Here is a 14,564-nt window from a genome sequence, read left to right as displayed (position 1 = left end):
TCATCGACGAGTCGCATCGATGAATCACACCGACATTTTTGTTCGACTTTTGAAAAATATATATGATTTTTTAAAATCTATTTTTACTATTTAAGCAGTTCGCGTGAAAGGATATCGCATGTTACCTCGCGATATATCAGAGCGCAGTGCGCTTTTGTACGTTATCTATAAAGGAGGTCTAGTCTAATCGCGAGATCAAAATTGATGGTTTTCGTATACATCAGACTTGAATGGTAATGGCAAATTGCCACGACGAGAGGTATACATATATCTTCGTGCATAGAGCGAAAGGAAATTCCGCCGTTGTCAGACGAAGAAAGGGGCGCTCGTATAGAAATCACGAGTATGTTTCGCGAAACAAGGCGCGACATATCCACGTTCCGGAACAATATAGGATTATATGAAACCGGCTAGAATGTAATCGGAATGTACTCGTTATTGAATAGAGCGTGATTTAAACGCCTCGCTTTTGGAACGCGATGCAGGCGCGATCGATAAAAAGTGTACGAGCGAAGTTATAAGGCAGGATAATCGCTTTACGGCGATAAATATCTTAAATCTACCAATCTCGTTGCAGCAGATTCGAATTGTCGACTTGCATTTTTTACCAAATACATAGAACGAAGAAAATGTACCTGATCTCGAAGAAAGCAAGTCTCCCAGCTCGGCCATGTGATCGGTCGTCTCGCTCTCATTGGGAAAACTTTTGCTCCGTTTGATCTTCGGCGTCACCTTCTGCTACAGAATCGAGCAGCGTAGAAAACGAGTAAAAAAGAGACAGGAGTTAGACCATTAGTATACAAAACGCCGACAATTACTGTTCTATAAGATCTCGCGTTAAATTTTACGGGAGCTGGCTTGCGCAAGAAAAGAGAGAAGCTGCAATTTGGCAACAAATCACAATTATGGTAAAGAGACTATTACGTGAATTTGTGAATTTTATTCGCAGTTCCAAACATCGCATTTGTGTAAATTCGCGATATTTATCGAGAAAAACGTACAATCTTTTTAATATTTCTGTGGAGCTGCCAATCTATGGTAATACAGCCGACCGCGACGTGGAATTTAAATTAACGCGGCCGTTGATTGGTGTTGAAACAGCGTAATTTCATTTGTATGCATTTGAACTGCATTAATATGTTAATCAGATCGCATGGGCGTGTATTTTCGCGAATTTTGATCTGTGCGGAGATAATTCTGCAGTGAGCGTGCCACGTATTCAGATTTAAATTGCGTTGGAGAATGGGTACTTTGAAAACACACTACGGTAAACACGTGTGCAAATGGAAATACGGCAAATACAGATTGTCGCGATGGGAATCAATAATCGTGTGAATTCCGTATATATTTATAGCGCCACTTGCATAAATCTCGAGAAGCTTTTCAGAGAAAAAATAAGATGAATCGTCGCGGTATACACGAAGACGTAAGCGTTGCTTATAACAATACGTTTGCTTCGTAATCTTTTCGCTGTCGCGATAATCCAATTAAGGAAATAATTCCATACAAATAGGATTGTCTAGAAATCCGCGGACGCCGACGATATAATGTATCGTTGTACAACTGAAAAATGATTTCTGCTCTAAGAAAGAAGAAACTACTTATCAAATATATATATATATATATATATATATATATATATATATATATAAATTCAATAATACGCCTACTTAATATCAAAGATATGGACTTAAATATTCAATATGGATTTAATATCAGAAATGAGATAACTGGTGCTTTTTTTCAATACTATATCACAAACGTTCGTAATTATGCGGCAATGCATTAGAGAAAGATCTAGCTAAAGTGACGAGATACGATTTGCTGAAGGTGTGCACTTATTTGCGTGCGTTTTTAACTAAATTAGATTTAAAAAAGCATCGCTGAATGGGTGCAATTAAATACGTTAATTAATTGAATGGAACCAGGAATAAATAATTTTACATTATGAGATCGTATTCAGTAAATAATTAAATAATTTTTCTCTCAGCGCAAACGTACGAAACAATTATAAACAAAGTTTGCACAAATGTTTGATACGTATAAGGTATACTTAAATGATAATAATGTTTTCTATACGAGCGAGCAACCTGAAAAAAAATGTGGAGACTTACCTATAGAACTTGATATATTTTATCACGAGATTCTCATCCAATTCATGCAGTTTGCGACACGTCACTAACGACGTCGCTAATGACGGATTCGTATGTTGAGTACCAGTTGCATTACGGAACATCCATATTATTTCAATAGCCTTACGAAAATAATAACTCTCGTAGTGTGTGACAACGAAACTGTCGATCCGATAAAGTAAACTTGCATAAACCAATTCGAGAAACCATCAACGTTAAGCAACAAAATTATTTATCAATAAACAGACTTATTTTAAAGCTCGGTTTGGATTATACGTGGCAGAAAGAAATCGAATTATTTAAAGATTTTGCAATTGGCATTACAGTAAGATATGGCAATATCAAAAAATAAAATCTTTCAATGGCAAAAAATGCTGCAAGAATAATATCTGGTGATAATTCGTATCAACATCTTTTTATATCATATGTGTGCGTTCAATATATTTCTATATTTCTGATAAAATATAACAAAGTTAGTAATACAATTTCATAAAGATCGTGAATTTTTGATACATCAAGAATGGCAAGGAGCCAAGGAAGAAATTACAAAATTGTCATTGTTTAAAATCATGCTTGATTTTAATAAGTTGTGTAAGAATTTCCTTACGCAACACGTAAACGCGCCATTGGCGCGAAACGTCGAAAGAACACGTCGATAAAATATCGATCGTGTTAATTAATTATGCATATTAATTATTAAGCTCATATTGGCGAAAGGGAGAAGTGCCGAATAAACGAACGGAAGGACGGGACATGCGTTTCTTCTTCTTTCTTGATTCCCTCTTCTCCTTCGATTTTGCGTTTTTAACTCGCATAAAATTATATTTGGTACGCTCCTTGCTCTTTTGGATTAATAATGTTATTATTAAAATGGGCATAAACGAGGACATAGTGCTCAATCATGGTTGGTAACTTTTATTTTCTATTTCTGTTTGGTTTTTTTGGTCGATAACTGCAGTAAAGGTATAACTCGCATGGGAAACGCATCCGCTTCGGCGCTTACGCCTCGCTCTGAAAAACGAAAAAGATACGTCATTATTAGAGAGATATGTATGTGTATGCGTATGCGTGTGTGTGTGTGTGTGTTTGGATAGTTACATGTGACTTATGATATTTTCGACAATAAATTTTTACCACGCTGCATTCTCGCTAAATTCTACGAAGCGTGTCAACGTGACTACAGCTTGTTTGTTTTTTAATTGAACTTTTATATGCTTTCAGTAAAATGAGGCAAATGCTTGTCTTTGAAAAAATAGGGAAAAGTGAACATAGAAAGCATTTCTAATAAAAAAGACGAATTTAATTTTACGTGCACTTAGTATGTCACAGAAAATGCATAATAGGGATAAAGAAAATTATTTATGTTGTGTTAGAAGTATATAATCGTAATATTTTATATACATGTTTTATATATACAATTACATATATTTTAAATAGAATATTTTATATAGAACATTTTAAACGTTTATAAAAATATAACGCTTGTAAAAATAATTATAGATTAAAAAATTACAATGGGAAGGAAGTTAAAGATTTTCTGGTACATTCAATTATTGTGCCAAATAAAAGTTACATTTTCACATATTTTTGTGTCGCATATAAAAATATAAAATATAAGAATTATAAAAGAAAATATGAGGTATACAATTATCCATCAATAACGTTATGATAATTATTGCATTTTTATGAAGTCCCACAAAACATTTAACATCAACAGGCATGGAGCAATTTCTCTATCTTTTATGGAGATAACGCGAAAATTTATATTTCAGAAAAAAAATATGCGCACGATAAATCTCGCAGTTAAGTCGAGCCTCGTTTTCCCACGAGTTTAGTTGTTCGTAAAATATCTGACGAAATTTTTCTTGTGGTAATAAGAATAACAGCGCGAGAGATACTCGAGAAAGAAGGCCGTTATGATAAATGCACCTGGCGCAGGTGCCCCGATAAGAACAAACGACTTACGTAATAATTGTACTGCCGTATGCTCCGTTGAACGTGCAAAGAATCGTGTGTCTTCGCGTAATAGTAAAGTTTGAACAAGAAAGCGCGAAAGGTTTGCGCAAATATTTCTTTCCTCACTTTCTTTAAAAACGGAGAAAGAACGAGCTTTTTGAAAGATATGTACTTTCGTGCAATCTCAGAATATTTTGTCCGCTGCAATTCTTATTACGGCGTACAAGCATTTTTATAATATTATTAATGCGAATTAATAATTGATTTATTATGATTTAAATTTCTGTGATTTATTACGATTTAGATTTCTTCTTTGAATCCCGATTCATCGTCGTCTAATTGCTGTTATTCTAACGTCGTCTTTATCCAAATTTATTTTTAACTTTTTACGTTGTTGAGTCTCATAATTTTCCGACGAAATATTCCTCGCGCTTCACTTACAGCGAGCTTATGCCGCATTTCCTGAAGTACGGAAATATATGATCTCTGTTTCTGCAAAGTTAATTTAGCAGAAAGCTCTGTAGGATGCTTTCCGCGTTAATATATACGAGTCGTCTGTCAACTTTAAATTATGATTGTGTAACATTTATTTTAACATCGCGCGATTCTGAATTAATTGAATTTAATATTTAAATATTTATAGCCTGCTGTGTGTGAAGCAAGGTGTTGCGAGCATGCTGCAACACACGACAGATAGATCTATAAGGAGGCTCTTATTTGCTTTATCTTCCCATTAATGTGCGGATTGCCATTCTAGCAAGCATTTGCAGGAGTAGCGACTGTGATTGTCAAGTAAATCCGAACGAACGGCGGAATGGCGGGAGGAAAAAAAATCTTATCGTGCATCCCTGAAGTCTGAGATTGCATTCTGCACGCGCGCCAGCAGGAAAACTTTCGTGGATTATTGTTGCTGTTAGCGTTGCAAGAAAACTTTAATGCGTATGTGCAGAGCGAAGAGAATTCCGCGATATAATGTTTATTGCAGCTGCGCAAATGAAGCTCGTAACAGGCGCTATGCACACAGCGGAGGAAAAAGGGGGATGGAGAGTAACACAGCGATAACGATACAGCGACACCGGCGATAAACGATAAAAGAAAATGACAATGGCAATTGAGAGACGGTGATAGAATCATATACAAGGAGAGTAATGACAACAGGAACGCGAGTGTGATAACGGTAACGATAGTCAATAAACGACAGCAATAAGGATTGATATAATTCGTGACATTTCGCGTGCCTCCGAGACTCGGCTTTAAAGGTAATAACAAGAGCTTCACGTTTTAAGCGGTGAAGAAATAAGGAAGCCTGGAGGAGAATCGATTTATTACGTAACTTGCGGCTCAGATATCCCAGCGGCTGCCATCGAGGCTTATGTACCATCCGTTTCGCCCGTTCGAAGTAGTTCGAGTATCGGGAAGGCGGTCGGAAGAGTTCAGGTATAAACAGGTTGCGAGTAAGTAGTAAACGTACGTATCGATCCCCACACGAGCCTCTTGATAATAGTGAAGAAAGGTGCCAGTGAGTAGACAGTAGTGGAATGGTAGTAGAGCTCTACAAAAAGGCGAAAAGTTTGACATACGAGCTTGCTTGAGAGATCGCTTGGAAGAAAAAAAAAAAACAGGTCGCTTAAAGAGTTCTTGTGAGACAGTAAAAGAAAAATGCGACACAATCAGAAGAAGAGAAAAAATAGAGAAAAAAAATTGTGGAATTAACGAGAGACTTAATATCGTTCAACTTGTACTTGATCTTTTACTTGCCTCGTTAACGTTTTCTCACGATATTTCTCATTGTCTTTTCTTTTCCCCTCTTTTCACTCTTTCGTCTCTTTTTACGTTCTCTCACCCCGGGCTACTTTGCCGCCGGTTCGAATCATTCTTTCTCTCTCGCGCTTTCCCTTTCACATCGATTCCTCTCGTTTCAATCTTTCTCTCGTTCACTCTCTACCTTTCTCTTTTCCTTTTATTTTATTTGTCTCTTTTGTGTTTCAACTTCTCACTCTCTCATTCTCTCAGTCATAATTCGCATTCACATATTTGCTATTCGCTTGTCTCGAATATTAACTATCTATTTTTAAAAACTACTTTATCTATATATGTCTTTCACTCTCTTTCTTTCTCTCTCTCTCTCTCTCTCTCTCTCTCTCTCTCTCTCTCTCTCTCTCTCTCTCTCTCTTTCTCTCTCTCTCTCTCTCTCTCTCTCTCTCTCTCTCTCTCTCTCTCTCTCTCTCATACTCGCCCGACTGCAAAGAGACAAATGGCAAATGTAACATACTGCAAAGAAATTATATATTCTCAAAACGAACTTGCAACTTGCTAAACAAAGATCACTAGTACGATCATGTGTGTTCGTGAGTTCGAAAGAATTTTGGAAGTATGTGAGAGAAGAGTCAGTCGAATGCAATAAAGTTGTTTTGTTCAGCTACTCTACCAGGCAACTTTCATTCACTATTACAATCGTTTTGTTCTGTACTTACTTAGTTTGTATGATGGTCGACAATATAAACCCCATCCGCGGTAAACACAGAGTGCTATTACCGAAAAAAATCTCTTTTGCACCCATCTCTCATCTTTCATTCTTTCTCTCTTTCTCTCTCTCTCTTTTTTTGTACACCGCATTTTTAGCGCTTCTTCATTTCTTTTCTGGCACCGACTGTGCGGCGCCGAAAAATATTTGTACACTTCTCACGTTCTCGCCGAACGCCCGACCTTTCATTCTTTTTTTCTCTTTCTCCCGACTGACCACCGCAAAATAGTACAAAACTCATCGAAAGTTTATTGGATATAATGGAATTATATTGTGTAGGACCCAGAGTATAGGATTTTATCAGTTATACTGGTCAAAATGGATCGATTTGTTTGAGACAACTGTCTACATAATGTATAAGAAATATTAAAAGTTGCGTATGCATGATCTTCCGATCTTTTTTTTCAAACAGTTTCTTACGTCGAGATTACAAAGGCGATTGCATCAAGATGCATACATAATTGACGCAATATTCCAAATCCTAGAACCGAAGAGAAACATCGACACACTTTCTTTTGCAAATGTACAAATTGCAACTCTGCATAAAAGATACGTACTTTCGACAATTTCTATCAAACGTCGAATGTTTCTCTTTCTATCCCAGATACATGAAATACGAGATATATAATGTATTATTGCAATTGTTATCACTTTAACACACTTTAACACAATTCAAATCCTGCTCCGCAATTCGATGAACGAATCACGCGCGAAGGGATTTCCAGAATTGGAGATCCCTCCTTCGCTTTATTTTCTCCGTGCGAGAGGCGAGTGCTTAAACCTCGCGATGAAGCTCACTTAATCCCACGACGTGGGCCGCATCCCGAAGGAAATACGCGTGATTCCCTCGGCCGGGAGTCAAATGAAACCAAGCGAGAAAAGGTCTGCCTGTCGGCTGGTATATCTTGTCCGAAGGTATCGCATAAATCATTCAAAAACGCCTGGCCGCGCCCCGGAATAACGCCAAGGGCCGCCTCGTAAAGTATTAGGCTTCGCCGTTCTTATTGGCCGTCTTTATGGATGTTCCGGTTGCAACGGTACGAACGCGGCACAAAAGAACTACATATAGGTGTATTACAATGTTAAATATAAATATACTATTAGAAATGAAGAGTGTAGCGCGCGGGTAAACGAGCTGAAATGAAAAGCAAACGATTAAATTATGATGTAACAAGCACAAGTGACGAACGCATAAAGAACTGGAATGGATGGAGAACGGGGTGGTGTGGACAATGATAAACAAAATAAAATAACATATGATACTCTATTGGTGTGCATGCATACCGTAAAATTTTATTGACGCTTAAATTATATATATATTTTTAATTAATTACCCCAATCAAGGTATATTAATTTTTATTCAATTACTCATCTCGCTTCTTTCGCAAGTAAATACGCTGCCATGTCAAATTAGCACCTATGGATAAAATACTTGCGAAAATTCGGGAGATAGCTGCCAACAATCGCACAGTACGATAAATAGTCTTTTATGCTGATTACCGAGACAATACGCCTTTTGCGGTATGCCGTAATTACAGAATAAAAACTTAATGGTAATGGCGAAAAATACAATACAAAATGATCATTTTGAAACATACAAATCAACACAGTTCGGGATGCAAAGCACATTGAACGCTTCCTGGTGCATTGCCGTGGGTGAATATTGATGTACATTGCCTTGAAAAATTTGACAAGATAAAATTGTCCCCACAACGAATATCGATAACAACGTATTTGAAATAAACCATAAATATTTTGCACAAATTCGCAATTAGCTAAAAATGAATATAAAAAACTGTGTACAAATAATCTAAAAAAAATCAGTCATTGCGTATATAAAATACCATTTGCATATCTAAAAAGAAAAAGGTAACGTAAGAGTAGCTGCTATAAAATATACTTGGTTTATAAATATGAGATGACGACAGACTTAACACAAATGGTCTACGTTCATGCAGGTTTATAAACATTTTTGCGGATTACCATAGCTCTAAAAGTACCAACACGATTCAATCTTTTATTATTCCATATAAATGTGCTAAATTTATGCTTTGGTGTCTTGTAAAACAGTCGCACGAAAATGGCAAGTATTAAAATATTTTTTAACATTATGCCAAATTATTTTCTCCAAAGTTCACTCTGCCAATTTCACCAAACGACAAACTTGTGCGTGCGCGTGATAAAAAAAGAGAAGAACAACATATAGAGAGACTGATAGGTTTATAAATTTTTATGATTTCTAATACACAAAATGGAACACAATGTTTCATGCTCGTATTATTCGACGACATTCACAAATGTATGGATGTCGTATTTAGTATATATGTATGAAATGCAAGGACGGTTACTTCACTTTTATGGACGGAATCTCGTTAGAAAATATGTATTCAGATGCGCACGTTACGTTCTGTTTAATCAACGAGAGAAATATTAAATCCGCTCGTGATTTGCAAGCGCAGTGATCGAATGCGGTTAGCTGAACCGAGAATGATTCGATTGCGCGTTACTTCGGCTGTGCACCGTCGACCGTCTCGAAGACACGCGAACCGCGGTGAAATTTAGCAGAGGCAAGAGCCTTGAGTCTACTGGTCCGATCAGAGTGACCTAATTAAAAACTTTCGGATTTAACGAGGTTGTGCTGATGCTTCAGGCCCTCGATCAAATCCATATGCGGCGGCTGCTCGGTCACATTAATCTTACTACGCTCGCGGAAATATTCCCGTCTCTGTTTGTGACTATCCACGATTGAGGAAGCCGTTACCGCCTCGGTGTCTCTATCTCTCGTAGCCTCGGCTCTGTCGTCCTGATCGCTCACCTGGACAATACTGTCTGGTATTGGCAGCGGCTTGGCCACGCCGATGCGAACGGTCCCCTTCGGGGCGCCTTTGAGGGCCTGCACGGCCTGGTCCAATGTTGCGTTCTCTAATCCGATGTCATTCACAAACAGAAGCCGATCGCCCGGTATTAACTGCCCGTCGACCTGTGCCACCCCGCCGGGCACGAGCGATCGTATTACTATCACAGTTTCGTTGGGGTTCATTGGATCCTAAAAGCGAAGACGAGCGGGAAAAGAAAACAGGTCGAACAGGTTACTGCAGATTCTCATCGAGATCGCGAAGAATCACGCGTGCTACGGAAAGACGATTCACACCTGATAATCCAAAATGGAGAACCCAAGGCCCCTCTCTCCTTTAACCAATTCGATAATTTGCGGTTCGGAACTCCACATCGCCAGACCGGTTAGCGGTTCCAACGAGCGCGACTTCATTTTATTTAGACTCGCGTCAGTCACCGTGGCCGTGGTCGTCGTCGAAGCCAAGGAACCGTCCGACTTTGCTTTCACAAGGCGATCCATCGTGGGCAACAAGTTTTGCAAAGACCCACCGAGGATGCTCTACGAGATAACATAGATTTTCGCGCTGGTTCTTAAAGCGCGACGTCACGGCCACTCCGTATACTCACTCTAGTCTGGAAAGCGGCCTGATGTTGAGCGGTGTCGATAGGACAAAGTGGATCTTGCGAGGCGATGTTTCTTCCGCAAACCATGCGAACGTGTATAGGCAACTCTTTCAGCACGCTAACCACTTCCATGTGATTGATGCCCAATAAACGGTAGCCGTTTACCTTCAAGAGAGCACGGTATCGATTTCAGACACGTTGCTCGTGAAAGTGGAGCATTTTTATCGAGCACTTTAAAAGGGAGGATACTATACGAGTTAAAGCTTCGCTAAAAAGATATGGAAATTCGATAACCTCTAGCAATTCGTCACCGGAGCGCAGGGTGCCGTTTTGTCCGACGGGGCCCTCCGGCAGGATCGAACGTATATAATGATGAGGCCTTACTTCCTGACCGTTCTCCACGTCGACCGTCCCCTCTAAGCTAATCCCGAGACCGCTACCTTCGGCGAACTTCTTCAGCTGTGCGACCTATTTGGACGAAAAAGAAACGAAAGAGACATCCTTTCTCTGCTCGCTCTTATTTTACGACGAGATTGCGGTGCTTACCACTATCTCGGTATCGGGTCCGACAATTTTCTGCCATTTCGCTTTGATCGCCGCGCGAATTTGAGGCGTAAGCTCGCTTGATGGATCGCTCAATAAAGCTTCAACGTTGGTCGCCTCGTCGTGCTCATCAGACGTCCTTAAACGTTCTCCTTCCTGCAGAACCGCGCTGTCCACGGTAGTATGGGATTCACCTTCCGCCTCTATTTCAGTGGTGGTCTCTCCATCCTGGAAAAATACGCAAATATAGATGCAATGCTTTCGGCAACGCGCAAATATAAATATATTAAAGTTTTATATTAATTATTTCAATAATTAATAACTCCAGTAACGCGAAAATATAATTAAAATGTATAATTTTGAAGTTTATAATTAGCAAATTTCCGATACGCAGATGATGAGTTAAATATGAGTAAATATATAAAACTATAACACACATGATGGCAAAGCAATATTTAATTAATGCAAAAATACATTTCACTTTTTTAATCAAGTTTATTTATTTGTTAAATGGCCTACGATCAATTGTTATAATTAAACGTACCGCGCTCATGGGGAAACTAGGTAGGCTCGTTATTGATGGTGAACTCGGTTGAGGTAATCTCAATTCGCTTGCGGCGATCGCTTGCTGAAGCTGCTCGAACTTTGGTCCACGAAGATATCGCTCCAAGCAGAGGGTCACCGTTTGCCCTGTGCGCCTTAACACTTCAACGGCCTCATGATTAGTGTAGCCCTGCAGGGAGTGCCCGTCGACCTCCACTATTCGGTCATTAATCTGGATCTTATTGCTCAAGTCGGCCGCGCTACCCTCGCTAATGCTCTTAACGAAGATTCCAGAGAGTTCCTCTGCAAGAGAGAATCGAAAATTTTCATTCAGTTCTCCAAGAGTGTCATCCGACCGATTTTGTCCGCATAAACAGCGGTATCGCGACTTGCCCGCATACCTCGAATGCACAATTCTTTATAGCTACTTTGGCATGCTTTTAAAACGTCAAAAACACTCGATGGACATTAATCTTCGTGATGCCGGGCTTCCTTACCTTTTTCGCAAACATATCCAGCGATAGTGATCCCGAGGCCGTAAGCGTCCTTCGTGAGATCGACCTCGAAACGCTCCATCTCTGGCAGTGAATTAATGTCGAGGGGCTCCATGGTGAGCACCGGGAGATCCTGGAGCTGCACCGGAAGTGGCACCGCCGGTATAACTGGCATCGCTCCAATTGGCATTGGGTTGCGTACCACGTCCATGATGAGACCGGGTCTTGCCTTGTGAAGGGAGAGAAACATTCCTTTACGCGTGTCGCGGTTCTTCGATAACGAGAATATGACACCGCGTGTCGCGCGGAAAAGGAGAGTTCAAAGTGGGTCGCGCGTCGTGAACGCGAAAAGAGATACGATTCGCCGTCTCCGGCGCTGACACTCACGTGCATTTCAATGTCGGACTCCTGCGAGTACATGTAGCCGTTGTCATAGCTGGCATCGCCCCTCTGCACGTGTCGCATGTTGTAGCTCTCTGGCACGCTGTGCACCAGATGTCTGTCCAGCTCGTCCGGGTCCCCCAGGATTTTCGTTGGTACGATCGGGGCGTGACTTCCGAGTGCCTGCAAGTACCCGGGGAACGAGAACGTTTATGCGTTCCATCGCCTACGGCCTCCGTCCTTCCCAACCCTCGGATTTATAGAAACGAGCGCGCGTTTCTATGTCGCGCGACGGGCGTGTTTTCCGGAATTTTGAATTTCCAACCGTGTGGAAATTTCAATCTATCCGAGTAAATAAAAATGTTAACCACGCCCACAGCTTTCCCGGTGAACCTCGCAGAATTTCTCGCAAAGGTTACGCCGAATTGTGCGTGGAATAACAATTACGCGCTTCCAGCGCTTGCACGCGGTCGCCGAGCTGCATACCGTTGGATTTATTTTATTTTTTTAACTAAAAGCAAACCTCACATTGAGAAGAATAAATAAAAAAGATGATAATGTTTGCTATCGGACTGAAAAAGATATATCGTTTCCGACGATTTTTACGGTCAATTGAAAATTAAAGGATCGTGCGATCGACCTGACGTTCGAAACACGCCACTGGTTCGTAAAGTATAATTTTTTATGTTCTTCCTTTTTTATTTTTACAGGTGTCGGAGATTATGTCACATGGATTTTATCTCGATTCGCAACACTCGTGACAAGTCTCAAGGAAATTTCACGGTGCCTCTCAACAAGTGATATTTACAACCCTTTCGGAAAAAAATATTCAACGGAAGGATTCCTGTTCCGTGGCAGAGCCAGGTCGCCATGCGCGCGAGGAACGACAGCCGGAATTATACGCGGAGCTGGAATACAAATATCGATCAAACGCGATAAAAATTGAAGGCCTACGAGGGAAAACCAGGAAAAATCATTTCGGAACGTTGCAGAAAAGCTAAGTACGCTTCCACGTTTTTCTTTCTTTCTCTCTTTTTTTTTGCATTCACTTGACCCCACCGAATAATGAAGATACTTTATTTCCGTGAGCCGTGCCCACGTTACACGTTGCATTATTACATAAGCCGGACAACAATGTCCGAAAGTTAATTTATTAAAGGCCGTGAAGTCATTTGGCTATTTCGCTATAACGCGACCGTTATTTACGCGACTCCTCGCTGAAACACGATGAACAACTCATTTGTATATATAGCGAAAGATAAACTCGGCTCGCCGGCGGCTGCTGTCGCTGGGATCCTCAACTTTAATCCCGATGCGAAGTAATTTCCATCTTCCGCGATTTCGAGCGTATGAGAAATTCCGGAGTCCGTTCTGCTCTATAATAGAACCCCGTCACCTCGTGAAATACCTCATGCACTATTCATAATCCCCGAATTACAGTCGGTCCTCGACCACCGCGACCCTGTATAATTGCTTCGCGAATCGCGCGCTCTTCTTCGCGGCCAACACCCACCGTTCCCGAGAACTTCAGCGAAAATTGCGGGATATTCGTGGACGCGGTTATCCGGCGATATCGATCGCGTTGCGCGTCGTCAGATCAAATGTAATGTATCGTTCTAATGGCTCGCAGTGGAATTTCGTGCGTGAAGCTCCGGCCTGAAATCCCGCTCGCGATAGTCAATAAGGAAGCCCCGACAATGATGTACGCGCGGGCCGTACCCCGTACCATCAATCTTCAAACCCGACGGACACATCCTAAGCCCTCGCATCGGAATCTAATGGCTCACATCGCGCACCTAACTCGGCTACTTTAAATATGTACCTTTGCGGAACGCAGACATGCTTCGCGTTCTAATTTGTGCAGCCAAACAAATGGACCGAATTTTAAACATTATCCGAGGATAATGTTCCTCGCTTCTTACGCAATTCTTACGGAAAGAGAGTTGCAGCTTGTTTTAAAAATGTATTACGTAGAAGTTACCAGCAAATAGTAATTGCACGCCGCTGGAGTCAGAAAGGAAATACTATCTATTGGATTTCGTGCGCGCAAAATACAACAAGAAATGTGTTATCTTCTTCTCAAAGAAAAACAGGATAGATAAAAATTAAATAAAGCAAGTCTACATTTTCAATTATAATTTTATCAGGTTTCAATATATTCTGGTTACTTGTATTTCCGAATGTTCAAGAAGAAAGGTAGCAAACAAGAGAAGCTCATTAGAGACAATGTAATCGACGGATTATTGAAGCTATCCCGCAACACTTGACCTCTCGAGTGCTCGGAACAAATAAAGGGCAAAGCGATATCGCCCGTAATTAATCGCGATCGCAAACGCGAAATTGCGGAAGTGAAGATACCTGATAATCCGGAGAAGTTGGCTCCACAGGTCGCGCGACGACCAGTCGCACGTGGGTGCCGGATTGTCGTAAAACCGCGGCAACTTGTTCGCTTCCCATCCCACGGAGATTGACATCGCCGATCTGCAATATGTGGTCCCCGCTCTGGAGTCGATTATCCTGCGGGCAAACAAT

The 14,564-nt window shown here is 40.6% G+C and overlaps 2 protein-coding genes across 5 annotated transcripts in view; one reads left to right on the top strand and one right to left on the bottom strand.

Moving 5' to 3' along the window:
• Positions 1 to 14,564, top strand: part of Nompa (no mechanoreceptor potential A) — a 243,128-nt gene that overhangs the window by 161,218 nt on the left and 67,346 nt on the right. The window contains exon 5 of the mRNA XM_077425292.1: positions 12,743 to 13,033. The gene's annotated coding sequence lies outside the window, so the exon portion shown is untranslated. The remainder of the gene's footprint in view (positions 1 to 12,742; positions 13,034 to 14,564) is intronic.
• The window catches only part of LOC143908034 (multiple PDZ domain protein), a 91,973-nt gene that overhangs the window by 27,922 nt on the left and 49,487 nt on the right, over positions 1 to 14,564 (bottom strand). For 3 of the 4 annotated variants that reach the window (XM_077425268.1, XM_077425269.1, XM_077425271.1), the window contains 10 exons: positions 14,391 to 14,549; positions 12,039 to 12,215; positions 11,655 to 11,880; positions 11,159 to 11,460; positions 10,618 to 10,842; positions 10,366 to 10,539; positions 10,075 to 10,236; positions 9,764 to 10,006; positions 9,428 to 9,658; positions 636 to 738 (listed from right to left, as the gene is read on the bottom strand). In XM_077425268.1, the coding sequence (XP_077281394.1) occupies positions 636 to 738; positions 9,428 to 9,658; positions 9,764 to 10,006; positions 10,075 to 10,236; positions 10,366 to 10,539; positions 10,618 to 10,842; positions 11,159 to 11,460; positions 11,655 to 11,880; positions 12,039 to 12,215; positions 14,391 to 14,549 (2,002 nt within the window). The remainder of the gene's footprint in view (positions 1 to 635; positions 739 to 9,427; positions 9,659 to 9,763; positions 10,007 to 10,074; positions 10,237 to 10,365; positions 10,540 to 10,617; positions 10,843 to 11,158; positions 11,461 to 11,654; positions 11,881 to 12,038; positions 12,216 to 14,390; positions 14,550 to 14,564) is intronic. The other variant, XM_077425270.1, reaches the window with a different exon arrangement.

This window comes from Temnothorax americanus, unplaced genomic scaffold, assembly GCF_048541705.1.
Source record: "Temnothorax americanus isolate GAGA-0224 unplaced genomic scaffold, ASM4854170v1 Scaffold9, whole genome shotgun sequence".
NCBI classification, from domain to species: Eukaryota; Metazoa; Arthropoda; class Insecta; order Hymenoptera; family Formicidae; genus Temnothorax; species Temnothorax americanus.
This window is presented reverse-complemented; position numbering and strand designations above follow the sequence as displayed.